Source organism: Penicillium robsamsonii, assembly GCF_028829455.1.
Source record: "Penicillium robsamsonii strain IBT 29466 chromosome Unknown utg000005l_segment0_segment0, whole genome shotgun sequence".
Taxonomy (NCBI): domain Eukaryota; kingdom Fungi; phylum Ascomycota; class Eurotiomycetes; order Eurotiales; family Aspergillaceae; genus Penicillium; species Penicillium robsamsonii.
Window position 1 is genome coordinate 471,587 of NW_026643223.1, and position 25,899 is coordinate 497,485.

The window sequence follows — 25,899 nt, forward strand, 5'->3', positions numbered from 1 at the left end:
TATTATACAAAATATTAGGCGATATATTATTGATGCGGTTATCAATTAGTAATATATCTTTTACTGAACTTAATTAGCTTATTATATGGCCATGTAGTGCTGTGTAAACCAGATATATATTTGATGAGGGTAGTATGTGTATCTATCTACAATGAAGGTTAACTGACCTACCGAGGCCAGTGAAATGAAAATTGGAACCCCTGTAGAACTACTATTGTATGTGCGCCGTACGTGTCTACTGTATAGGCCGACGGGTATACAGAATTCTCTGGGGGCGTTTCATTGACACGGCATTGTTTCAAGTTATATACGAAGTCTCCCGTGGCTGCAAGGTATGATATACGTGATATGATACACATAAATGGAACCTAGGAAGTGACAGGTCTAGGTGTAACCCACACCATTTACAGGAAACGTAGGTCATCATTTCAAAAGGCCTAGGATTCAGTGCTAACTAAAAGACAGCCGTGAAGATCAAGACCAATCCATCCTACTTGACACCAAACAGGGAACATCAACCCAAACAAACACCGCTGTCCCCTCCCCCCCCCCCCCATCCTCCCATTGCCCAGTATTCCACGACGGCCATCATGTCTATCCATGTCCATCACAGCCAAAATGAACACCCTAGTCCTTGGGGCAACCCGAAACACGGAAGCTACCCATGCTCTTGCTCAATTTGTGATCATTCCAGTCATCAGATGCGATTCCAATCTGCTTCTTGCAAGAGCTATCGCTGTAGACACGAAGAGTGCAGTCTGAGAACCATTGGTTCTCCCAGTCAATCTTGTCACCGGACTTGCAGGCAGCCTTGGTGCAGCCCTTGTTGTATTCGCCATCCCACTGTCGGCTGCAGCTGGTGAAGATCCAGGCGTTGGTCATAGGGAGGACAGCAACGATGGCAGCGAGGGTGGTAGCGGTGAACTTCATTTTGTTGGAAGCTGAATATAGATTGGAGGAGTTGGAATGCTAAAATAGCGAGTTGAAAGAGTAGATGTGGATTGAATGTTTGATGTTGAGATTGAGATTGAGATTTGATCTTGTTTGAGCGGATGGTTAAGAGCGTAGAAATGAGGAGGGTGGTTGTTTATATAGCTTCTTAGGTGGCATCGGGTCCGTTCTAATAAAGTGATAGATGTAACTTCATCGATGCCAATGCTCGTATCGTGCCGAGTGAAGCCAGAATAGAACATATCACGAGAGATCAGCATCGTCGACAGGGCCAGGATTCCAATCGTAAAGGTGGAATACGATAACTATTACTAACTACTTGAGGGATTGGTAGATAATCCCCTGTCGACAAGGTGGAGGTGTCGAGGGGGTCATGTTGATCAAAGTGAAGATAGTTCTGTTTAGGGTTAGAAGAACGACAAGAGAACAATCGACTACGGAGTACAGGTTCTCGTATTCTCATTTTGGGATCCAGCCGGGATACTGCATTCAAAGCAAAACAGATCTCTTTAGGATTGCCTTTACACTATGCTACCCGGGGAGTATAGTTCTTCTCTCAACAAAAGGACGAGGCTGTCGATCTACTCTGCCTTGAAAAATACCAGATAAAGTAACATTACCGTGAAGATTTTTATCTCCTAGTAAACATGGCCCTGGATCTATTTTTGGACTTAGTGTTAACCCCCGCATTAGTGATCGACAGGTGGCTCTTTATCCTGAACTCTTCAATGGTCCCAATACAGTAATATTCCAGGGCGATCTAGCTCGTACTTTTCAGCCAAGACTCGGGTTGAGCCCCTGGTTCGCTGGGCATCTCGTGTTCGCGGGGCCAAAGAAGTACGAGGTGCGATGTAACTCAAAAAGTGACTAGCACTAGCTGCGCTTCTGCACGCACGATATTCGCTTACTACCGCGTGGAAGAGAATAACAACTCACTGGAGACGATTATGATATTGTTGAGTTTCAGACTTTAACTTGGCCTTGCCGAGTGAGACCATTCGAGGCAGTAGGAGGGAGCTTTCAACATTGACCTAGGAGGCAATTACCAGATCCCCAAAATAAGGAGTTATTTTTCATGAGAAGGGAATGCCCACTAGTCATGTTTTAGGATAGGCATCCAAGTGGCGGAATCAGTCTACTATCCCATATGGATGCTTTGATAAAAGCTGAAACATCGCTATATCAAACTCGAGATGGAGGTTTTATATGTGCTGTGATGTTTTGTTTGATGATGAAGTTGAAGTTAGTTTTTTATTTAGTTACGAAAGATATAATAATGTATGTAAAACATATATTGTGACATGAGACTTTTGGTGCTCGCGAAACGCTACACTCGATTGATCCTAACGCAAACTGAGCAACGCAGCTGATGTACATAGTCCAACCACTAGAAGCCTTTAGAATATGCGGTTGATCAAAATAATTGAACCCAATGGTAATTGCTAATCGTTATGAAAGACTAACATGGTGTTGTCATCCTATATCAGGTATTTCTTTCTCGGATTGATCAACTGAAGTTCATTTCGAAACGGTCCACATAAAGGAACTAAGAAAACAGAAAGCTATCACCTGAGGCATGCTTAACAGTGACGAGCTCCTTACATGCGTACAATCACGAACGAATATTCCAGTTCTCCTTGAGTCGTCGGAGCCACTCAGTAACAGGGATGATTTCCTCGCCAACCAGGATGTTACCCTCTCCAACTCTTTGGCACTCAGCGGGATCATACGGTGGGACATGCAGCATTTCGTGATCCTTATCACAGACGGGCTCTATGGCGGTTCCTTCCCGTAGCTGGGGGTAACAGGCCGCGTGAAATTGGATATCTTCGCACTCTCTGCATACATAAATGTCATCTGCGTAGTCAATATGAACCCCACAGCCAGAGCATGGTTCCCACATGGGCCCAGGAGCCCGCGAGGCTGTCTCGGTCTCTGATAAATCTGGGTCGCTCTCTGCTTCCCTCTCTGGGTTGTTACAAGGAGCAAGCAATGACCAAGCAGCGAGGCAGTCTATGTCCTGGCCCGCAAACATAAGATATCTCGCCAAGCTCAGGTGTCCCTGCGAGTCATTCAACGGATCATCGTCAGAGAGAATGTTAATATTGCGTTTGATGTGCACGCGTAGGGCATCCTTAGCCTTCTTCTCGTCACCTTGAAGCGCGTGATATCGTGCGACAAGTTCTGCTGCATATATTTTAGGGCGCGCATCGTCAATATAGTTTGTGGACTTGAATGTGCCCAGCTGTTCCAACTGCTCCAGATAGGTACCTGAGGTGTTTGGATCTCGCATCGCCTCATGGAAAAACACGTTCATGAGCTTTGTACGGGCCATGTCTTTCGTGTACGAGAGGAACATCTCCTCGTTGGTTTCCTCAATTTGTAGAATGCGTACCCACTGTTCGATGGCGAATTCCCTCCGCTCGACGTTTTCGGAGCTATTACTGTAGCAAAGGTTCGCAAGCTTATGCATGAGGAATCCTTGACAGGAATGCTGTTGCATTTCTTCGTCGACGTCGCCCTTCTTGGTCGCCTCGGCGAGTTGCTCTTTAGCGGCAACAATGGCCAGCTGATAACATTCAAAGACAACATCAAAGGCATCGCCATCGGATGCGAGATCGAGCATTGCCTCGTGATAGTCACTGCTGGAGTAGAGCTCATATAACATCAGCGTTCGCCTGTCTAAGCCGGTTGAATCATCCGTGGAGGCCTTGAGTGAATGGAGGAATTTGAGCAGGCCCTCGTAGTTCTTGTCACTGTGGAATTGTATCGTCATCTCCAACGCCGCGTTGTAGTCATTCGGGTCATTGCGCAGCATTTCCTCGTGTATCGCGAACGCTTTGTCGCTATTACCCAACAACTTGTTGTACTGAGCGATTTTGCGGTCCATTAGTACCAACTCCCCATCATCATCGCGTATCTCGCCACTCTTAATTATACTTTTTGCGACCTCGATTCCCTCAATCGCAAGCGCGTATTCACCCTGGGAGTCATACACGGCCGCGAGGCCCCATTGCGCTAGCCAGTTGTACTCCTGGAGCGAGCACGCAAGCTTGAAATGTTCAATGGACTCAGCGTATTTTCCATACTGTCTGAGTGTGCGCGCTAGGTTGCGGGTCTCCTCATACCCTAGACTATCCAGTCCAAGCTTCTGTCGAGCCCATTCAGCTGAATCAAGAATTTGGGGAACATCGATATTTTCGGGGTTTGGGTCACTGGTTGATCTTTGGATCTTAGGGTTTTTGCGATTCTCAATCTGATAAGTTAATTAGCTTCAAGTCTGGCCAGAGTTTGCGTGGAATAATCAAGGGCATACCTTAGTAATATATCCATAGATTATAGCGAAGCAAGCCTTGATCTCGTCTGAAGGACAATGCGATTGCAACCAGCGACGGGCAACAAAAGTTGCAACGTGCTCCAGAACATCTGCATCAGGCGCAGACTTGGAACTCAAACTTTTCACCCAAATAAACTGGTCGTCAGGGAGCCTTTTAGTGACCGCAGAGTCTTGAAGCCACCTCAACGCATTTTCAGCAAACTCGTCATGGTAGATCCATCGATTCCGTAACCAGATATTGGTTGGCTGCCACCATTTTTTGATTATCTCTTCGTCTGTAAAGAGGCCGACAAACTGCGGACCAAGAGCAACCTTTTGCTGTGGTTGCATTAGTGAAGGGTCCACTTGTTCAAGATGCGTGGAAAGATGATAACTCGAGTAAGTGAGCAGAGATGATAATTTTGGGGATTCCTGGTGGTGAATAACCTCCAAGCATGTTGACAGGATACTCAAATGAGCGATGTCGCTATCGACTCCAACCAGGGCTGTTTTCCCTTTCAGTTTCCGCTGGAAGAACTCTTCGAACCCAAATTTGGAGAACAGCTTGGGATCGCAGACAGACTCTAAGAACCGACGGACAACCCTGACCTCGACTTCGTTGATATTGCCAGTAAGGTCTAGGTCTGGGGCGTCTTCAGGGTTGTCGGACTCATCTTTCTGTAGTAGGAACTCCTCTATTGAGTCGGAGACTAGCGACACAATCGAGGTAGTTGGGATGACCTTAGTCGTGGGATGCGGTTCTCCCATGACCCAGAGAAGTGAGGAATATTGGTCAGTTATCTTTTCTGCCAGAGGCCGAAGAGAAGACTCTCCAGCCTTCAGGAAGAGGACCCCCTCTAGATCCTCCAGAGATATTGGCCAGCAGGAAAACAAAACCCATGTGAGGATGACATTCAGGTCTGAGATGTCTTCTTCGTTGAGTGTCTCGTTGAGGCGTTCAATCTTTCTCGCGATAGTGTCGGATCGGTTGCCTCCCGAGCGGGATAAGATATCCCGGATCTCACCAGGACGCTGCTTGCCGCTGATCTCCTGCAGTAAGAGGCCGATATTGACGAAATCGCCATGGGTATGGGTCTTCAAATTCTCTAATATGTCGCGTTGAAGAGAGAGTACCTGATCTGACGAGCCGCTCAGAATCTCCATCTTGTTCATGCGGTGAATGATGAACTTCTCTATATCATCGTTACTTTCGGATGCCATCTCAATTATGGCCATCCCTCCCCCAAGATGACTTTTGACCTTGCTCATTGTTTCGTCTCGTCCAGTGGTAAGAATGCGGATCTTGAAGTGTGACCAGGTCTCAGAGGTAGCCTGTAATCCCTCTAAAACCTGAATAAACTCGTTGAGTTCGCTCTTCTCTATCTGGTCAATGCCATCCAGGAGAAGAAAGAATGTTGAGTCGGTCTTGTACGATTTAGAAAAGAGAACACCCCAAAGATCCCCTATATTGTTGATGCCAGCTGATTTCACAGAGCTCACATCTTTGCGATAAACAATATCTTGGTCGGCGACCTGCCACGCAAGCACCTTGAGGGCCTTGATCAAAGATGTTTGTTGATTATCTTCGTCAAAGATATGGTAGGCAGTGGAAATGCACCTCATATCATTTTCAGATTGAGGTTGTACTTCTTGTAGGCGTTTGACGATACTCGCAAAGAGGAACGACTTGCCATATCCCTCACCCCCGGAGATACCAAGGACTGAGAACGGCGATTTTTCGTGGGACGCCCACTCAGCATATAGTGGATCACTCCGAAGCCACTCTCCGCTCCCCTGGACCTGGTCACCCGAGAGGCGTCGTAAGGTCTTTTGAACGACTTTGAAAGTCTCGCTAGGAATGTCCAGACTGAGATCGATACTCGCCAGAAGCTTCTTTGAGGCAGTGTTTGCATCTCTCTTATTCTCAAAGTTGAGCAGCTTATCGACTGCTGCGTTGATTTTTCTGGTGCCATCCATGTTCTCAATGATGTTTCTCTCGCTTGTCTTTTGCGACTCGAACCCTAGTGTTGCCCGCATCTGAGACTCGCGTTCAACTAGCGTGGCCAGCCGAGTCAGCTGGTCGTTCACGCCTTCGTCGCTATTGAAGGCAAATACCTTGAGCGCGATAAAGACTTTGTGGCCTTTGAGAACCTTAATCGACAACGCGCAAATGTCGACAAAGCACACTAGTTCTTCATTGATAATCTTGCGGAGCGCGACGTCAACTGCGTCCGCTGGCAAGCGCATATAGATTTTGCAGCGTTCGAGCACATCAGAGATGCGGCGGAACAACTCGGCCAGGCCGCTGAAAATGCGTTTGAATTTTGCTCCAGTGTCAATTAGATATGAAATTGCATTGAAGCAGAGGTCAGCAGGCGCAAATACCTAAGCCATGACTATTAGCAACGTCACCGTTGGGGGTCATAGTCACTTACCATACTGGCACCCTGGGCCGCGATCCCTCCCAGCAGTGTGATGAATTTCAATGTCTTGCCAATCACATCTTTTGCAGCGGCATACTTGTTGTTTTTCTCATCATCGTCATCTTGCTTCACCCGAATTTGATCGAGGACTTCATCGATAGAGAACTTAGGCGCCGTAGTGAGGTCGATTTTGGCTGTATTCGCAAAGGACGTGCATGCTTTGTCCCATGCCTCCTGCAAATTATACTCGCCATCATCTTGAACTGCACCCATTGGATGATATTTTAGTTTTGGCTTGGTCTGTGCTAAGTGTGAAATAAATGGGAAACTAGGGAAAGACGAGGTTTTGAATGGCCTAATGTTGGATTCCACATTAGTGCGGCTGAAAGCTCGACGCAAGCGAAAAGCGGCCGGAACATTGGCTTGAGGAGGGGTCCGGCCTTTCCAACCCCATGGCGATATTATGGCGCCGTTATCCAATTTCCGTCAGCAAGCCACGCATCGAATGGGGTAGTCGTCAATACCCGTGGGAGGCACGGAGTAGGTGGGGACAGTATACTAAAAGTGATTCTGACATTTATCACATCAGGAGTTTTATGATGAGAAGCCACCACGCTGATTTAGAACACACCCCTCTGCATAATCTAAAAACAGGCCCCGATAGGCTGCCCAGAACCGATGAAGATTCCACTTTGTTGTCGACGCTACCCCTGAATTGGCTTCATGCAGGACCTATACGAGGCGCCCACCAACTGTGTAAGCGAGTGAATCCATAAGCCTGATACCCCGTAGCCATAGGGAACACAACTCGCTTATCAAGGATAGCAGTGAGTGGGAAGAGCTTCCCAGGGCATGTTAAACATGACTCGCTCCCTCAATTCGCAGCTGAACGAGAGTGAGGACGTGTGTTGTTCCAAAACTTGGTGCGTCGCGGGATGAACGGCTATCTCGAGCCAATCACCCGCCTAGTATGAGCCCACTCCCTCGGGAATTGCGGCCTGTCCTTTCAGGCACAGATCTCAATAAATTTGGCCAGTTCCGGTTAACGGGGGAGAGCTCCCGGTATGTCTGCATCGCAAACTCGTGAATGCAGACAATTTCCTTAATCTCCCAGGGGTCAAATAGTGACTGGAGTAGCTCCGAGACATCTGATCCCTCATATTCAGGGGCGCGGCTGAAGATAGGTTCATTGTAGCCATGACCGGATAAGTTGCAGCAGAGCTGGAATCGGTAAAGGGTGCGCACCAGAGGTATCTCTTCAGTCTCACTCAAACGATCGCTAGTTTGACCATAGAGAATTTGTAGTCCACCTGCAAGATTTCCCAAGGTCCAACTGGTGTATTTCCGCTTGAGAGGCTGGATGTTTGAGCAATAAAATTCCCCTGTGCTGACAGCTTCATCTAGCGTGAGCTCTGTTGAGAGTCACCGACTCGCTGAAGGGGGAGTTGTGGCAGGAGAAGCGGCCGTTCCGATACGCTTGAATGAGCTGTTTACGGTGTGTGTAGTGCGTGCCTCCCAAAAAGCCATGAGGCCGGACTGGTAGACAGCACGAACCTCACATGTGAGGTTGTTGCTGCGGAAGGTTGCTACAAGCTATCGACAAAGGACCTAATTTTGATCTACCAGGTATTGTTGACAAAATACTGGAGATGCATGAAGCAAAGATTTCAATGCCTTAAATTCCATCATGGAGAGCAAATATCGTCTAATCTCGGGCGGTAGGGTTTCTAACGATGTGTTGAGGTGAGAAATGGGATCAACTAGGACTTGTTGTTTATACCCCATTGGTGCTGGTTCGAATGGCATGAGAACGAGGGCAGTCGAAGCGGCAATTTCGGATAGATCTGTACCCCGTGGAAGGTACTCGGAAGTCTGCATAGTGGGCCAAGAACTCGGGATGGGACTTTTGATATGAACAGCTTTATTTGAAGCAAAACGTGGATTGAGCTGGGATAGGTGAAGATTAGGCATATGACAGATAATGGATGAGACAAGTAGAATCGAAGAATTAGTGGTGAGAGAGTGGAGGGGGAAATGATAGAAAACTGTCGTGTCGAAGAAGCAAGGGCCGAAGAGCTGACTTACCTGAAGCAGGCATCAACGATTTGACAAACATGACGAATGAATATAGGTGCGTCGCCCCTAGTGATCACATCGAATCCATACAATAACCAGCGCCTGTACATATTAATGATCTATCCCTTCACTCATATTTAGGAATTGACCTCCTAAGCCGAGCAACTTATACTCCGTATCGTACGTTAGATCGCACATTGCATAATACTAGCAGAATTGATTGAATCTTGTTCACATTAAGATTAAGGCCAACACGTTCTAGTTTTCAGGTCAATTCACAACTCAACCGGCGGTTCGTATAGCCCGAATTCAAACGGAGAAGCGAGGAAAACTACAGCCCTGCTAGGAGCCGATGGTGCCCAGATGACCCCGGCTAGTCGGGTTGGATATCCTGCGCGGGGTATTCATCAGCGTGCAGATCCTTGTGGTCGCGTAGTTCGCATTAACCTTATGTTGCCACCTGGCTCTTCGCTGATAATGATATCACTCTAATACTTGTGTACCTGGTTCAAATTTTTGAATCTTTGAATTATTTTCCTCATGGACGCCGATCAACCAGATATCGGCATTCCACCTGAGCATGAGGCTTCGTTCAAAGCATTCAAGCAATCAACCCAAGAAAAAGGGCTTTTGACTGGGCACAATACCCTAGAAAGTCGGGACCTGTGCGACGGGCTATCGGATCCGACCACCCTTCTGTACGTTATGCTATGTGTACGAAATCGAGTTTTTTTTGCTATTGGTGCTAACCCCACTAGACGATTTCTAGCCGCCCGTCAATTCGACCCAGATGGTGCTCTCAAGCAATTTCAGGAGGCATGTGAATTCCGCGAAGAGAAACATATCCTTAGGTTGTACGATTTAGTCGACATTGACGATTTCGAGCAAGCTCGTCAAATTGTGAGTATGAGTTGATTCAAGGAATATTAGTAGACACTGACATACCAATCCAGTACCCCCACTGGACTGGTCGTAGAGACAAAAAAGGATTACCCATTTGCATGCTCGACGTGGGGCACCTTGACAAAGATGCCCTTGCACGCTGGGAAACGACACGCAAAAGGAGTCGCTGGATATATTCCCAATTAGCAACGGTCGAACCGCCAAGTCCGGACATGTTGCAATTGGCCTCTGTGTACTATGATAGTCTCGCTCGATTCATCCTTCCGCTCTGCTCGATGATGACGGACAGGCCGAACCCTTCGGTCCCAGTCACCAATGCGATCTTTGTTGTGGATGCATCGAACTTGGGCTTGAAGCAGGCATGGGGCTTGCGGTTCTTTGCTCAAGAGATCAGTTGGTTGTTATCAACATGTTACCCAGAGACTATTCAACGTGTCCTTGTAGGTTGCTGGTTTATTGGCCTGATAGCATTGCACCCGTGGACGCGTACTAATGATTATAACAGGTATGCAATGCACCCTCGTATTACAGAACGGTCTGGAAGTACCTCAAGGGTTGGGTCGACCCTTATACTGCAGAAAAGATCGTTGTGCTCTTGGAAGCGGAAGTCCTTCCTACACTCAGGGAGTACATTGACGATGCCAACATCCCAACCAAGTTTGGCGGTAAATTTCAATATACCCATGGAATGCTGCCAGATCTCGACGATAATATCCAGCAGTTTTTGAACTCCGATTCCTCGACATCTCTGCCTCCTGGTCCCTTGAAATGGATCCGAGACTCAGATGGTAGACGAACTGCGTTGGCTGTTGGCAGCAAGGCCGGCTCTGAGAGAAGTGATAAGATTGCAACGGTTGACCGAATTGGACAGTAACTTTACTCCATAGATTTGGTTGTTTTGCCCATGATATATTGTCGGTGTATTCCGTATCGTAAATGTAGGGGTCCAATCAGAGACTAGTAGCCCAATCGGTGAAGAGTCGGCCGACCCACATTATGAGCTGGAGCGATGAGGCTGATCTCTGTATGTAAATTACTAGCGCATTACCGCAGACGGATCTACCTACAGTGGTGTTCGATTAATTTGAAAGCAGAACCCGAGTGCGCCTGTTCCGAACGGTGAAAAGGGCCTCATGGTCCAGACCTCCCTACAGCGTCTGCGTAATCCTCTTGTGCGCTACATTTGCGGCGATGTTGCCTCCTTTCACCCCCTCCCCGCATCTATCCAGTCTCAACTAACGCCCGAAGATGCATCGCACTTCCGTGTCGTGCGCGTCTACGGCCGTGACCAAAATATCAGCTTTGATTGGTACGGGGAGTACTTTGAATTCCCAGTCGTGCAGCGCTTGTTCCAGACCGAGTCCTGGGGCATTCTGCAGTACCAGGTCATCCGGCGATATCACGAGGTGGACACGCAGGATATTAGCGTTGTGCTTGAAATTCGACTACTGCGAGATTTGGGCGCTGGCAAGATCAGTGATTAGGAGTTGGCGCGGAAAATCAAGATCTTTTTCTACGTACTCAAGTGCAACGAGGCGCTGTTTGAGCTCAAGCTCTTGCCTGATTCTAGCGGGGTTATGCGCAGTTCGACGGGTAGAAAGGTGATGGATTTTGTCGACTTGACTAGGAGGTGAACAGACGAACAGGCCAGTTCGTAGACAAGGCAGGATATAATATTGACAGTGGGCCAGCCAGTAGAATTAAGCCGAGACAATTTGGTCTGGTATTTTAACAGTTTGCTTTTTGAAATATGACATGTACCAAACCGATTGCGCTGGACTCACTGTCAACAAGAGCTGAAAACTAATGTTGATTTCCATTAGCAACCAGAGGACTATACGTGATCAATAAAAAGCGGTCTGTGCCTCATAAGAAAATCGCTACTGAGCTGTTGAAGTCTCTCAATTGCCCACTCTTGCTGGAACACTCAAAATGCAGACCCAGCTGGGCTTTCCAAATGACCCCATTTTCAGCCAGCTTCGCAGGCTAGCCAAGCAGTCACCGGGCGTGTTATTCCACGATGAATATGGTGTTGATGCAAGATATAGCGAATTGATCCATGATGTTATCCACCTGCGGGAGATCCTGCGAGAGCATCTCCCGAGTGCTTCATTCGACGAGCAGGGTTGTCTGCAAGAGGATGCCAGGTCAATTGCGTTTCTGGCCTATAGTGGATATAGCTTTATTATCAGCTTCTTTGCCATTGTGGCTTTGGGGGTATATGTGTGCCTCTATGTAAGTCATTTGTCTATCGGGACAGTCTGATTATATGGTACTAAACTACGATAGCAACGGGGCTGAACCCGGACGAGGCGCTTTACTTTTTGAAAAAGGTCAAGGCAGCCTATATCTTGACTGAAAAGAGAACGGTCGACATGACCACGACATTTACAGAATACGCCCGACTTTGATCAAGATCACAAGAGCGGATCCCGGGATGGCGAAAATTTCCAGCTCGACAGAACTCGAGATCAACCGGGATCTGACCTTTCCAGACACAGCTGGCTGCCTGATTCTATTTACATCCGGCACAACCGGGCCCCCAAAAGGTGTTGTTCTCCCCCGGAAGATGTTCCATTACGAAGAAGATATAACACCCGCAACGCTCTATCTCGCATCCTGTCCCCCGCACTGGGTAGGCGGAACAGGACTGATCGACAGTGTGCTTATCGGTGAGAACCTGCACATGCTGAAGAGTGAAGCCCCTCCTGCCCGGTTCTGGGAAGTGCTGAGGAAAGGAAGAGTCACGGAAATGGCCATCTCGCCGACGTTGCTGAGACGTTTGATGGAGTACTACCGGGAAAATATCAGCCATCTTGCGGCTGAACAACGGAATGAATATATTGACGGGGCGAAGAAGCTAGAACGGGTGCTTGTGAGCGGCTCGATGCTGAATCCGTCCACTTGGCGCTTCTTTGTTGATTTGACCGGTATGCCCATTATGAACGGTTACGGGATTACAGAGATGGGTGGGGGTGTCATTATCAACCCCCCTCGTTCGGTCTATGAGCAGGTGTGTGCATGGCATTATTCCCATCTCTAATGTCTCCTAACATAATCAGGGCTATATCGGTAAAGTCATCCCGGGGAGAACAGTCAAGCTGTCCCATTGTGACCATGGGGAAATCCTCGTCAAAAGCCCAATCAGATTCTCCCAGTAAGACCATCTTTCATCTCCTAGCCGTCTACTTACACAGACAGTTACATTGGCGATGAAGCAGCCACTCGCGCCGCCTTTGACGAGGAGGGATTCTACAAAACAGGCGATCAAGCCCACCGCGTCGGTGATGATTACTATTTCGAAGGAAGGATTTCATCCGACTGTAGAGCATTTCTATATCTCTAATGTCCTCGTCAGACTGACCAACCAGACAGTTGTTCGCTTCCACGAATACACGATATCGATTCCCGAGCTGGAGAGACAACTCCTGGATCTCCCGTATATCACCGAAGCGCACGTCCTTCCTGTCAAAGACCACGGAGCTGGCGGGTTAGTAGCCGCTCTTGTGCGGCCTCAAAAGCAAGAGGGTGACAGTATTACTCTGAAGCGGATACGCGTCGACCTCGCTGCGACGAATCTGGCTTCGTACAAGTTGCCTACCCTCTTGCGGGTTCTCCAGAACGAGGAACAAGTCCCGTTGACGCCGTCCGAGAAGGTCTTGAAGAGGGAGTGCCTCCGGAAATTCTTCCACATCTCCGAGTACATACCGGATCCATATGCCGTGGAAGGGGTTGAGTACTGCGGGAATCAGCTTGATCCGGCTGCTTCATCGCGCGTGTTTCACTGGGGAGGTTTATAGGCTGTCAGGCTGGATAGATCTCCACCTGGCAGAGTCTGTAGTTCCAGGCCAAGTCATCTTATACTTTCCTTCTATGCAGAGGTCCATTTCAAAAATCTTTACCAATGTGCAGAAAGAAATAATCCTAATATTAATCCATATCCGGTTGTTGCGCACGACTAACTGGTCGTTGCTAGGTTGTTTAGAGCCGGGAGATACTTCTCTGATGTCCTGCCGTCTGCCAACAGTCAACGATCTGTCCCTCAACCGTACCGTTGTTTTACGGACATGCTAGTCACCAATCACATGTGGGGACTACAACTAGCTGATGGGCCACCGAGAGCCAAGTCTTCTTTATTTTTCAAATCCCTCTAGTTAAACGTCAAAGGCTTCTGGATCGCAGAATTTCTGTTGCAACTATGGACTACTCCTGTTCCTTCCGCCCTTGTTGCAGAGCAAAATTGTCTATACTCAGTCTGGCTCACGAAAAGCCTAGACCGAGGTCTTCGACGAACCCTCAATGGCATTATTAAATGGGGCAATGCTATTAACTATCTGATCATGCGGTCGATGATCCTAAATTATGCTGCTAAGTTTGATAAATACATTGGCATCGGCTTTACTCATAGGGATCTAAATGCGCACAATATCATGAAAAGCGACGGCTTTCACTTGATATAAAAATGAAAGGGGCAGTGCGTCGGGCTGAAAGCAAATGTGCAGTAATCGGTGGGGGCCAGAATAAAAGAAAGGGGGCGGCGATGAGTGCAAGATAGAGAGGCAGGATAATGGAAAAGTGAGAGAAAGGGAGGAGCAGCGAAGACGGGTCTTTTATGTCGGGGGCATTGAAGGTAGGTTACGTGACAGCGTATTGGGGCGCCAAACCCAATACGGCAAAACTAACCCGATGCAGTAATTCACAGGTCCGCCGTTTACATAGCATAAATTACAAAACACATTGGAGTAATAAATCCGGTATACCGGCCGTACGTAGACTGCCTTAGGCCAAATGATGGCCGAGGCAGCGAGGTACCAGGGGTTGAACTTTGACCCTGAAAATCAGGTACATTGAAGGTAGCACGCACAGCAAAAAAAATCCACAATAAAAAGAGGGAAACCGGGAAAGTGACTTTTGAAATTTGGTTCCAAGGTTGATGAGGTCATCTAACTGTAGAACCTTGGCAAATTAATGTGGTCCAATGGTGTTGGCACGTTAATTTACTAGACTCTTGATATTACCTATCGCCTTGGAATACTGTGTCATGCATACCTTTACTATAGAGCATACACAAAGAATGAAATGGGATCAAATGGGATCGAATGGGATCAAATAAGGGTTGCGAAGAACGTGGTCTCCACTTGGCAGTGGACGATCTCTATCTTAAAAAGCAACCAAATAGATTCTGATCCACTGTCTTTGGGCATTTCCTATTGTAGCTTAGTGATCCATGTCTGATAAGGTTGAATCGGCTTTTTTCTCACTCTTTCTGCGTCTTGCGATTTCTTCTGTTCTCGTAACCCCCCTTTAATATGATCGAGTGAGCTTCCTATACCTGCTTTTCGTTATACCCTGGACCCTGGGCCTTGGCCATCACGGACCCCACCAGAAACTTAATCCCAGGGCGGTATGATCTCACTGAGCTGCTAGCTTGCGACTATCACGAAAGTCATACAAACTCAACAGACTGTCGAGAAGATGCCCGTCTTCAGGATGCCGTATATGATGACGACATTCAGCTCGCGCGCAGGCCGAGTCGCGGTACTCGCAGCCTTCTTCATCCTGGGCCTGATTTGGATACTGCCCAGCCATGAGGACCTCTCCGCGCCGACCTTCTATGCAGGCAATGGCTACAACCGCAGCCACCCCATCGATGCTCTTATCGATACCGCACAGACTGATCTTCGCGAACTCTTGGGAACAGAGGCGCACGACCTTCAAACCGCTGCAGAACAATACCGAGCACGCCGTGGAAGACATCCTCCTCCTGGATTTGGACAATGGTACGAATTCGCCAAGTCAAAAGACTCATTGATCATTGAAGAATTCTTCGATCAGATCTATCATGACCTCACTCCGTACTGGGCTCTCGAGCCAAAGCAATTACGTCGACAAGCTAAAAGCATCCCGACCCGAATCACCGTTCGCAACAAAACCGCAATATTGAAAACCGATGAGCCAAGAAATTGGATGGACTCGTGGTACGATCTGGTCGCGAAATTGGAAGGTGGACTTCCCGATCTTGATATGCCGATTAATGTCATGGACGAGACCCGCCTTGTTGTTCCCTGGGAGATAATCAACGAGTACGTGCAAAAGGAGCAGGCCGATCGTGTGATGACGGATCCGAGCCGTGTTGTCCCCGAATACATGTCTTTGGCCGACTCCGATCACGACGACCTGGTACCTTATGATCCTCAGTTTGCAGTTCCCGGCCAGGGAGGGTACTGGGAGATGGCTCGGGTCGGCTGTCCACCGGGAAGTCCTGCACGCAATAGCACCCTTCCCATGGTGGACTTCAGTAGTCCTCCTTGGGAATATGACAATTTTGAAAGAATGTCATACCACGGCTATGTATCAAACTACACCCTGGCTAAGGACCCTTGTGTACGCCCAGAGATGCAAGTTCTGCACGGGACTTTCCTTGAGCCAATCTCTGTTTCAACCTCGCACAACCTGATGCCGCTGTTCGGTGGGTCCAAGCTTCCCATGAACAACGAGATCCTCCTTCCGCCAGCGATGTACTGGGCACAGAACGACCATTATTCCGGCGGAGAGAAGGAGCACGGCGGTCGCTGGGAATCGAAAGAAAACAAGGCTATATGGCGAGGTGCTGCTACCGGAGGTCGGGCTCGAGAGCCCAACTGGACGGGTTTCCAGAGACACCGATTCATGTCGATGATGAACGCGACATCAGTGACTCAGGCCGAGAAGAACCAAAGCCATGGTATTAACTTCCGACTTCCAAACTATGCCAATTACAAGTTGAGCGACAACGGCTTCATTCCAGAGCTTCTTTCAGAGCATACCGACACGGGCTTCAATCACCTGGTATGCACACCTTATAATGAAACGGACCCGACTTGCCCGTATCTCGATCCGTACTTCGAGGTCGCACCTGGCATGCCAATGAAAGAGATGTACAACTATAAGTATCTGCCCGACCTTGACGGGAACTCCTTCAGTGGCCGATACCGCGGATTCATGTTGTCCACTTCCCTCCCCATCAAAGCCACTATCTACAATGAGTGGCACGACTCGCGACTGATCCCTTGGGTACATTTCGTTCCCATGGATACCACCTACATCGATGTCTATGGAATCATGGCATATTTCCTCGGCGGTCGTGACAAGACAGCCCGTCAGATTGCCCTCGCTGGGAAAGATTGGGGCGAGAAAGTCCTCCGACGGGAGGACATGGAAATCTACACTTACCGACTTCTGTTGGAGTACGCCCGCATTTGCGATGATCAGAGGGAATACCTTGGTTATGTTGATGATTTCACAATGTCCTGATTGTGACCAATTCAGGGTTTGGTTTCGGTCCGCATGCGTGCAAATCGCCGCTTGCGGTCAACCATTCAGGCACAACCCCCAGCAGAGTTGGATCATTGGGTATGATCAAGCTTTTTTTTTCATAATGAAAAAATAGGTGGTCTCGCCTGGGTCCCCACGGGGCTCCTCGGTATAGGAACCACCGATTGCTTGAGCGTTCTCCGCTTCGCCCTCTTGGCATTGGCCTCGATGTCTCTCCCCCGGCAGCATTGTTTCTTTCAGAATTCGGTCTTTCTCTTTCTACCTCTCTATTCTCTAATATATTAATGATCATGTTCATGTGATGTTTGCTTTTGTTGATGATTACCTATACCATATGAAATGTCCTAGCTAATGCATGATGATGTACATACACAGATCATTTATTGGCATTTATAATTTGTTACAAGAATAGTTAGCCGCTTATGCGCCCTTATGATGTCTTTTCAGTGGTCTTGTCGGTTATTCTGTTTAAATGTTGTTAACATACCTTGTAAAGGCTTAAGTTGTGAAAACGACTTTTCTGTGTATAACCTGAGATTTATTCTTTATACACAGAGAATTCCTACAATAAAAGAAGCACTGTGCCCCAAAATCTGGCACTCTGACGCGCCTTACTCCTTCCACCCATCTCTACCAAGCCTAACAATATCAGCCTGCTCCAGAACCCAATAATTCGATGGAGCTTTGCCTTGTTCAGCCATACGAGCAGCTGCTACAGCCGCCCTACCAATGGTCGTTTGATTTTGACCTACTCGCGCCGAGTTAGCTCCGAATCTTCGAAAACATTCATTAATCAGCACATCCATACCAACTTTATCCTGAACACCCTGTCCCAGTCTCTGAAGCCCTTCCACAAACTTTTCTAACAAAAAAGACTTGGATTCCTCCCTCCCAATAATCATCCCGGGTCTGAGGATGACAGCATTATCAAAACCAAGGTCTTTGATGGCATCCTCAACGCCAACCTTCATCTTCGAATATGGAACCCATCCCCACAGAAAGCTTCTAGTCCCTCCACTAGAAATATAAATATACGTCTTCACCCCCCGCCTCCTTAGCAGCCTGCGCATTCTCAACACATAAATCATGATCGATCTTCCACTGATTCTTGATGCTGCCCGCTGTCGCCGTTGTGGTACCGACCGCATTAAAAACCATCGATGGATTGGGTGACAGAGATGAAATCATGCTACCCCATTTTGAGGTGTCGCTTTCCTCCAGTGCTTCTAGCTTAGCTGACTGTGCATTTGGGAGTCTCCTGGAGATAGTCTTGACCGCTGAAAATGTGTCTGTCACGAGGAGCGTAGCCAGGATCTGAGAGCCGACTGCTCCCGTGCAGCCGAATACCGCTGCCGTCGTCATGGTGAGGTTGATATGTCGGCGCTGTGAGGGAAAGAGATGCCAAAATAAGGGAGTGTGGTCCGAGCGTCTCTCCTACTGGGGGATCCCGATGGATGACATCATCTATATTACCCAGGGCACACTCTTCATACACCAATGCAATGCATCCTTCTATATGGATCGAGACACAGTTGTATAGTTCTCATATCTCGTGCTCCATAAATACTAATGTATTTTCCAAAGCTGACATCTTTCCAGAATCCGTAACGCCCAACAGTCGGGCTTAGGTGTCATGGAGTTAATCTTAGACAGTACGCTAACGACAGAAGTTTGCTTGTCGTTAGACCGTGTGTTCTTTGATATGTTCGCATTCTAATGATCTGGAAATTTCTTTGTTTTGCTATCGGCGCTCTGGAAGAGATACACAACATCTCGTAAATCTTACGCCCTGTGCGGGATTTTTCTCGCGCCCTTCCTGTGACATGACTTGAGGACTACCTACCATGTTTACAGGTTAGGCGAGCGATATTTAATTGCCAAATCTTCCCGTTAGAATTCACCGTTCAAGAACTTCAACAATCCCAAACATCTCTCTATCCAAAATGAACGAACTCAATTTTCGCATCGCGACTGAAGAGGACGCCGCCCAACTTCACCAGTTGGTTGAAACCGCCTTCCGCACCACAGACAGCAGAAAAGACTGGACCGATAATCTGGGCCTCGTATCAAGCTTTCGCCCACATGTCCAAGAGATCATCGATGTAATCACCAAACCAGACAGTGTCATGTTGATGGCAACCAACGATCAAGATCTGCTTGTCGCCGCAATCGGAACTTCCAAGCGCGATGTAAACTACGCTCGTCTTTTCAGGCTTGCCGTTGATACGAGCCAACAGCGCGGTGGTATTGGGCGTCAGGTCTTGGAATACGCTGAAGAGTACTGTCGACGGACTTGGGGTGTTACGACGATCGGATTAGATGCCCTTTCGTGTCGCAAGGCACTTATCTCGTGGTATTTACGTTGTGGATACGAAATGACGGGGGAAACGACACCCTTTCCTCGTGAGAAACTTAAGGACCTAGTCTTGCCGGATGATCTTTGTTTTATTGAATTTGAGAAAGCTCTGGGGAGCTGACGCCATGGCTCCACCAGGAAATCCATAGACCATTAGCTTTGGGAATAATTCACGAAGATTTGCGGCGTGACAATGTTCTTTGGACGGGCTGGCGAAACCTGCATCTCCCACCTCAAACGGTTAATAAACAATAAAGTATCTAATCTCCTTTGGTTTTTCTTTACTCTTTGCGTCTACGTTGAAAATGGCGCATTGGCACCCCTAAAGACAAACCCCAAATCAGCAGGTGACTAACAATGTGATTCGAAGGAACCTTGCTGCCACGTCAGTATGAGTTTGAAAGGATGGGGGCTGTTAGGCAAAGTTGACGCTCAGACCCTTGGCAGTTGAACCTTCCATAATGCGAGGTAGCAGTATCTTTCACAGAGGAATATACTTGAGCTCCAAAAGATGACAACATAGGAAGGAATTGTATTTCTTACCAAGATTTCAGGGGAGAACCCGGATTATGGCCGAGAGTCTACTAGACTATTACTACAAAAACTTAACTTCCTAAGTCTAGCCATTACACAGGCAGCTCACTAAGTATCTCGACAAGCTGGCATGATTATACGGTACCTTAAGCTTATGCATAAAACTGAAAGGGACTTGGTGTATCTAGCGAGCAGGAACTTCCACCATAGCACTCGCTATTGTGAAATGCCAAACGCTGTGACTATCACATGGTTTAACTATCGTATTTAATTAGATCAAAAGCTCTGATTCTTCTGCTACTAATTTATTAGGATTCATGGCTTACCTGAAGCCAAAGGCAATTCCACAATCTATCCTCCCTGCCCTCAATTCAGAAGGAGAGATCGAGTTCGCAAATGGTACACTGTGTGGCTATGGGTTCTTGACCAGAAGGGAAACCGAGGATATGTTTGATATGCATAGCCTCGTACAGTGAGTGTGGATAACAGAGGCACAGAAGACACAGAAGACTATTGCAAGTGTAACACAACATATGAACCAGTATTTTCCATCTGATGAACACACAAATCGTGCGATATGGAGCAAGTACCTGCCATATGCTGTTGAAGTTCTTGGGAGAAAGGAAAGTAAAGGCAGAAGTAAGAGATATAGCTTACTTTCCAAGGTTGGAAAGTGTATTTTAGCGGATGGGTGAGCGACAGAGGCTGTCAGTTATTTTGAAAATGTGTACGCGTGGATAGAAAGCTACTACAAAGAAGAATATCCTTCTCGACTGGAATCTCAGCACACACCTACAGAGGCGTATAGATCCAGTAGGTAGACCAGGCAAGCCGTGGAGCTATTTAAGCATGCATGTATGGTCATGGTAGAAGGAAAACCACTTGAAGGACATCTCGATCGACTAGCGTCTCAGTATGCAAACTAATCCATATGCCTTAGTAGTCAAGTAGCCTTGTCACGGAGGATATATACGCTGATCGTATTTCTCCTTCTCTATCTACTTTTATGAGATTGAGGCCTTATGAAACAAAGCAATATTACTGCTTATTGTTAATTATGAAAGGCCTTTGCATTCGCATATCAGTGTAGGGAAACCTAATTAAATAGGGAAAACCTAAACCAAGGCCGCCGAGGAATCCCATGATGGTACATTTTCTAGCAATGTCAAATTCAGACATGCTAAGAACGAGATATATTAGTGGATGATAATATAGTGTGATCGTCAGTCCTTACAATGACGACGCTTGTCTGATACCACAGTACCGTTCATATCACACGCAAGGGAGTTACTAGATTTGATTAGTATGATGATTTTCTTGAGTCATCTCTCAAAGGGAGGGGAGTAAAGCACATACATCCTATTAACATTCCATCTCAGTCAGCTATATATTCTCGAGTCATCAATCAAAGGGAGGGGGTTAGAGCACATACATGCTATCCACATCCCACCTCTGTCAGTCTGTATATTCTCGAGTCACCTCTCGACCAGAAAGGGGTAAAGCACATACTTGCTATCCATATCCCATTGTTGTCAGCCTGTATATTCTGAATTCATCCCAATCAGAAAGGGGTAAAGCACATACAGACTATCCAGACCCCATCTCTGTTAGCTATATATTCTCCAGTCATCCCGAACAGAAAATGGTAAAACACTTACCAACTACCCATATCCAATCTCTGTCAGCTATATATTCTCGAGTCATCTACTAGAGGGAGGGAGGGGGGTTAAGACACATACACACTATCCACATTCCATCTCTGTCAACCTGTATATTCCCCAGTCATCTCTCGAAGGAAGGAGGGTTAAGCACATACAAACTATCCACATTCCGTCTCTGTCAGCTTATACATCCTTAAGTAATTTCGTAAAGGGAGAGGGGTAAATACATACATTCTATCCATATTCCATCTCTGTCAGCCTATATATTCTCCAGTGATCTCTCGATTAAAAAGGGGTAAAGCACATACAGTCTATCCACAATTCATCTCTGTCAGCTATGTATTCTCCAGTGATTCCTTAGATTCCTTAAAGGAAGGAGGGTAAAACACATACAGCCTATCCACATCACATCTCTGTTAGGTATATATTCTCGAGTCACCTCTCGATCAGAAAGGGGTAGCGCACTTACCAACTACCCACACCCCATCTCTGTTAGCTATATATTCTCGAGTCATGTATCAAAGGGAGGGGGGTAAGACACATACATTCTATCCATATCCCATCTCTGTTAGCTATATATTTTCGAGTCATGTATCAAAGGGAGGGAGGTAAGACACATACAGACTATCCAGATCCCATCTCTGTTAGCTATATATTCTCGAGTCACCTCTCGATCAGAAAGGGGTAAAGTACATACGTTCTATCCATATCCCATCTCTATCAGCTGTATAATCTCGAGTCATTAATTAAAGCGAGGGGGGTAAAAACATACATTCTATCCACATCCCATCTCTGTCAGCTATATATTCTCCAATGATCTCTTAATGGAAGGGAAAAGCACATACTTCCTATCCACATCCCATTTCTGTCAGCCTGTATATTCTCCAGTCATCTCGATAAAAAAGGGGTAAAGCACTTACGCACTACCCACATCCAATATCTGTCAGCTGTTTACTCTTAAGTGATTTCTCAAATGGGGGTTGGGGTTAAACACATACAGCCTATCCAGATCCCGTCTTTGTTAGCTATATATTCTCCAGTCATCTCTCAAAGGGAAGGGAGCAGGATAAACACATACACCCTATCCACATCCCATCTCTGTCAGCTATACATTCTCGAGTCTCTCTCAAGGGGGGGGGGGGAAGTACATACACACTACCCACATCCCATCTCTGTCAGCTATGCATTCTCGAGTAATTTCTTAAAGGGAGGGGGGTAAAGCACATACAGCCTATAACATCCCATCTCAGTCAGCTATATATTTTCGAGTCATCTCTCGATCAGACAGGGGTAAAGCATATACTTGCTATCCATATCCCATTTTTGTCAGCCTGTATATTCTGAATTCATCCCAATCAGAAAGGGGTAAAGCACATACTTTCTATCCAAATCCCATCTCTGTCAGCTGTTTACTCTTAAGTGAGTTCTCAAAGGGGGGTTGGGGGTAAACACATACAGCCTATCCACATCCCATCTCTGTTAGCTATATATTCTCCAGTCATCTCCCAAAGGGAGCGGGATAAACACATACATCCTATCCACATTCCATTTCCGTTAGTCTGCATATTCTCCAGTCATCTCTTAATAGGAGAGAAAGCACATACACACTACCCACATCCCATCTTTGTTAGCTATACATTCTCCAGTGATCTCTTAATGGGAGGGAAAGCACATACTTCCTATTCACATCCCATTTCTGTCAGCCTATATATTCTCCAGTCATCTGTTAAAGGGAGTGGGCAAAGACACATACTTCCTATTCATATCCCATCTCTGTCAGCCTATATATTCTCCAGTAATCTCGATACGAAATGGGTAAAGCACTTACAACCTATCCACATCCCATCTCTGTCAGCCTGTATATTCCCTAGCCATCTCTCGAAAGGAGGAGGGTTGAGCACATACAAACTACCCACATCCCATCTCTGTTAGCTATACATTCTCCAGTGATCTGTTGATGGAAGGAAAAAACACATACGTCCTATCCACATCCCATTTCTGTCAGCCTCTATATTATCTAGTAATCTCGATAAGAAAGGGGTAAAGCACATACATGCTATCCATATTTCATCTCTGTTAGTCTGTATATTCTCCAGTCATCCCGACCAGAAAGTGGTAAAGCACTTACAACCTACCCACATCCCATCTCTTTTAGCTATGCATTCTCCAGTGATTCCTTAATAGGAGGGGGGTAAAGACATACTTTCTATCCACATCCCATCTCTGTCAGCTATATATTCCATAGTTATCTGTTAAACGGAGTGGGGAAAGACACGTACTTCCTTTCACATCCCATTTCTGTCAGCCTATATATTCTCCAGTCATCTCGATAAGAAAGGGGTAAAACCACTTACAACCTACCCACATCCCATCTCTGTCAGCTATACACTCTCGAGTAATAACTCAAAGGAAGAAGAATAGAACACATACACACTACCCACGTCCCATCTCTGTTAGCTATACATTCTCCAGTGATCTGTTAATGGAAGGAAAAAACACATACTTCCTATCCACATCCCATTTCTGTCAGCCTATATATTCCCCAGTCATCTGTTAAAGGGAGGGGGTAAAGCACATACTTCCTATTCACATCCCATCTCTGTCAACCTATGATTCTCGAGTCATCTCTCGAAGGGAAGAGATTTAAGCACGTACAAACTATCCACATTCCGTCCCTGTCAGCTTATATATTCTCAAGTAATTTCTTAAAGGGAGAGGGGTAAAGCACATACTGTCTATCCACATCCCATCTCTGTCAGCTATATATTCTTAAGTCGTGTCTCTGGCAGGGAATATGCACGAACTTCTCTCTTTTCAACTCTGTTCTTATCTTGCCCATTGGCTCGTGGGGATCCTGCTACCACACAAGTAGCGAAGATAACTGCGCCAAGCAAATTCAATACCTTCATCTTGCTGATCCTTTCTTTATCTTGCTGTGTTTGGAGATTTGGGTAAGACAGTTGCCAAAAGATTGATGATATGGTTGTAGTCTATTCATCGCACAGGGAAGACAGCAATATATGTGTTAAAGCCTAGACCTGGACAGCTACTAATATTCGACAATGCTATAAGAACTGGCGGTGAGCCATCCAGAGAATTTTATGCCGATTCAAATTACCCTTGCATCACACCAACTTTCAATGTCCAATCGTAGTCTACATAGATAGGTAGTGTAAGTATGAGGGAGGGCTAGAGAGATGAGTATGTTGGCTATTATAGCATAGCTGCCCTCCTAAACATTTTATAAATACTCTGAGGTCGGGGACCCTCCGTCATGGACGTAGTTATCCACGTTGGGACGGAACATTTTTGACTCGCTTCCATCATCTTCTCTCTTTCCGAGGCATTCGTGCCCTTCATCTAGGAGACTGTTTGCAACCCCCCATGAACCCTGTGTCCATCAGTGCAGCTTTCTACGTACAATATAATACAGATACCAATTTTATACATAATATATCACATAACATGACATCATAGTCTACATATCAATAGATTTTCGTCTTAGCGCCTTGGCATTAGGGCTTGGGGGGGGCTTTGTTTCCGCGATGTGGATGAAGTATCGATTCCGACTGTATACATCGGTGTAATACGGGCTCCGCGATAATGGCGGCTGGGAAAGAGTGAAATTCGCAATAGATTTCACAGCCATCAGATGGAGAAAACCATCGTTGCCTACCTGGATTAGTTCTCTACAGAATAAGCACGACTCTGTGAGATGACGTAGTTGCAAATGATTGCAGCCCAGGGGAGTGAAGAGGCAGGGGAAAGTAAGGCGGAATAAGTGACGTGGGAGGAATGTTCGGATGGAAAGTTCCTGCCGATTTGAGTGGTACTGTACCATTAAAGATTGGATGACTCAGCAGCCCCCCAATTCCCGCCATGTTTTGTGGTATCTATGGTAGATTCGTGCAAATTTGGGGAAGGCCACCTTGCGCCAAGTAACTTGATGATCTGCTAGGAGACCTATTTATCCTTTTCCTCTTGTGCGATGTATCACCTGCGAGGTGTCTCTTTGGCCCGGAGAAGCTCAGAAAGTGATATCAGCAGCCAACGACCATCTTGACCACTTCGCGATTGTTTGCAGGCGAATCATACCTCAACAGCACCTGATGGTGTAAGCTTTCTCAACTAATCATCACTCACCCTTAGTCTGCCGTTACCGTAGGCCCAAGAAAATGACTTCCAGCTCTCTTGTTACATAGAATACAGTACCGACACTCACACTTTATTTCCCTAAACCCCAAATTCGGTTACGTTACACTTGATTCGGTCATGAAAAGTACGGGTCCAGGGTTCCTGGTCATTGAATTGACATCAGGCTTTGTTCCTATCTGTCGTCGATTGAACAGAACGAAGAGGTAATGA

At 46.7% G+C, this 25,899-nt stretch overlaps 11 protein-coding genes across 11 annotated transcripts; 6 read left to right on the forward strand and 5 right to left on the reverse strand.

The window, feature by feature from the left end:
* Positions 1-627: 627 nt before the first annotated feature.
* Positions 628-930, reverse strand: N7447_008210 (uncharacterized protein; the record flags this gene model as incomplete). The annotated part of the gene is made up of 1 exon (XM_057232472.1): positions 628-930. The coding sequence occupies one exon, from the start codon at positions 928-930 to the stop codon at positions 628-630; it is 303 nt and encodes a 100-aa protein (XP_057082014.1).
* Positions 931-2,563: 1,633 nt separating this feature from the next.
* On the reverse strand, positions 2,564-6,963 carry N7447_008211 (Tetratricopeptide-like helical; the record flags this gene model as incomplete). Its single annotated transcript, XM_057232473.1, has 3 exons — positions 2,564-4,207; positions 4,268-6,652; positions 6,703-6,963. The coding sequence occupies 3 exons, from the start codon at positions 6,961-6,963 to the stop codon at positions 2,564-2,566; spliced, it is 4,290 nt and encodes a 1,429-aa protein (XP_057082015.1).
* Positions 6,964-7,647: 684 nt separating this feature from the next.
* On the reverse strand, positions 7,648-8,217 carry N7447_008212 (uncharacterized protein; the record flags this gene model as incomplete). Its single annotated transcript, XM_057232474.1, is given in 2 exon segments — positions 7,648-8,102; positions 8,121-8,217. The coding sequence occupies 2 exon segments, from the start codon at positions 8,215-8,217 to the stop codon at positions 7,648-7,650; spliced, it is 552 nt and encodes a 183-aa protein (XP_057082016.1).
* A 1,089-nt stretch (positions 8,218-9,306) lies between these two features.
* On the forward strand, positions 9,307-10,543 carry N7447_008213 (SEC14 family lipid-binding protein; the record flags this gene model as incomplete). Its single annotated transcript, XM_057232475.1, has 4 exons — positions 9,307-9,464; positions 9,525-9,666; positions 9,720-10,109; positions 10,175-10,543. The coding sequence occupies 4 exons, from the start codon at positions 9,307-9,309 to the stop codon at positions 10,541-10,543; spliced, it is 1,059 nt and encodes a 352-aa protein (XP_057082017.1).
* Positions 10,544-10,802: 259 nt separating this feature from the next.
* N7447_008214 (uncharacterized protein) lies at positions 10,803-11,153 on the forward strand (the record flags this gene model as incomplete). The annotated part of the gene is made up of 1 exon (XM_057232476.1): positions 10,803-11,153. One exon carries the CDS (start codon positions 10,803-10,805, stop codon positions 11,151-11,153), a length of 351 nt encoding a protein of 116 aa, XP_057082018.1.
* A 448-nt stretch (positions 11,154-11,601) lies between these two features.
* Positions 11,602-13,469, forward strand: N7447_008215 (ANL family adenylate-forming protein; the record flags this gene model as incomplete). Its single annotated transcript, XM_057232477.1, has 5 exons — positions 11,602-11,816; positions 12,064-12,682; positions 12,732-12,826; positions 12,871-12,992; positions 13,045-13,469. The coding sequence occupies 5 exons, from the start codon at positions 11,602-11,604 to the stop codon at positions 13,467-13,469; spliced, it is 1,476 nt and encodes a 491-aa protein (XP_057082019.1).
* Positions 13,470-15,159: 1,690 nt separating this feature from the next.
* On the forward strand, positions 15,160-16,962 carry N7447_008216 (uncharacterized protein; the record flags this gene model as incomplete). The annotated part of the gene is made up of 1 exon (XM_057232478.1): positions 15,160-16,962. One exon carries the CDS (start codon positions 15,160-15,162, stop codon positions 16,960-16,962), a length of 1,803 nt encoding a protein of 600 aa, XP_057082020.1.
* A 632-nt stretch (positions 16,963-17,594) lies between these two features.
* N7447_008217 (uncharacterized protein) lies at positions 17,595-18,345 on the reverse strand (the record flags this gene model as incomplete). The annotated part of the gene is made up of 3 exons (XM_057232479.1): positions 17,595-17,731; positions 17,792-17,954; positions 18,019-18,345. The coding sequence occupies 3 exons, from the start codon at positions 18,343-18,345 to the stop codon at positions 17,595-17,597; spliced, it is 627 nt and encodes a 208-aa protein (XP_057082021.1).
* A 581-nt stretch (positions 18,346-18,926) lies between these two features.
* N7447_008218 (GNAT family N-acetyltransferase) lies at positions 18,927-19,460 on the forward strand (the record flags this gene model as incomplete). Its single annotated transcript, XM_057232480.1, has 1 exon — positions 18,927-19,460. One exon carries the CDS (start codon positions 18,927-18,929, stop codon positions 19,458-19,460), a length of 534 nt encoding a protein of 177 aa, XP_057082022.1.
* A 543-nt stretch (positions 19,461-20,003) lies between these two features.
* Positions 20,004-20,349, forward strand: N7447_008219 (uncharacterized protein; the record flags this gene model as incomplete). The annotated part of the gene is made up of 2 exons (XM_057232481.1): positions 20,004-20,136; positions 20,186-20,349. The coding sequence occupies 2 exons, from the start codon at positions 20,004-20,006 to the stop codon at positions 20,347-20,349; spliced, it is 297 nt and encodes a 98-aa protein (XP_057082023.1).
* Positions 20,350-21,096: 747 nt separating this feature from the next.
* On the reverse strand, positions 21,097-24,443 carry N7447_008220 (uncharacterized protein; the record flags this gene model as incomplete). The annotated part of the gene is made up of 3 exons (XM_057232482.1): positions 21,097-21,163; positions 22,080-22,099; positions 24,339-24,443. The coding sequence occupies 3 exons, from the start codon at positions 24,441-24,443 to the stop codon at positions 21,097-21,099; spliced, it is 192 nt and encodes a 63-aa protein (XP_057082024.1).
* Positions 24,444-25,899: the final 1,456 nt, after the last annotated feature.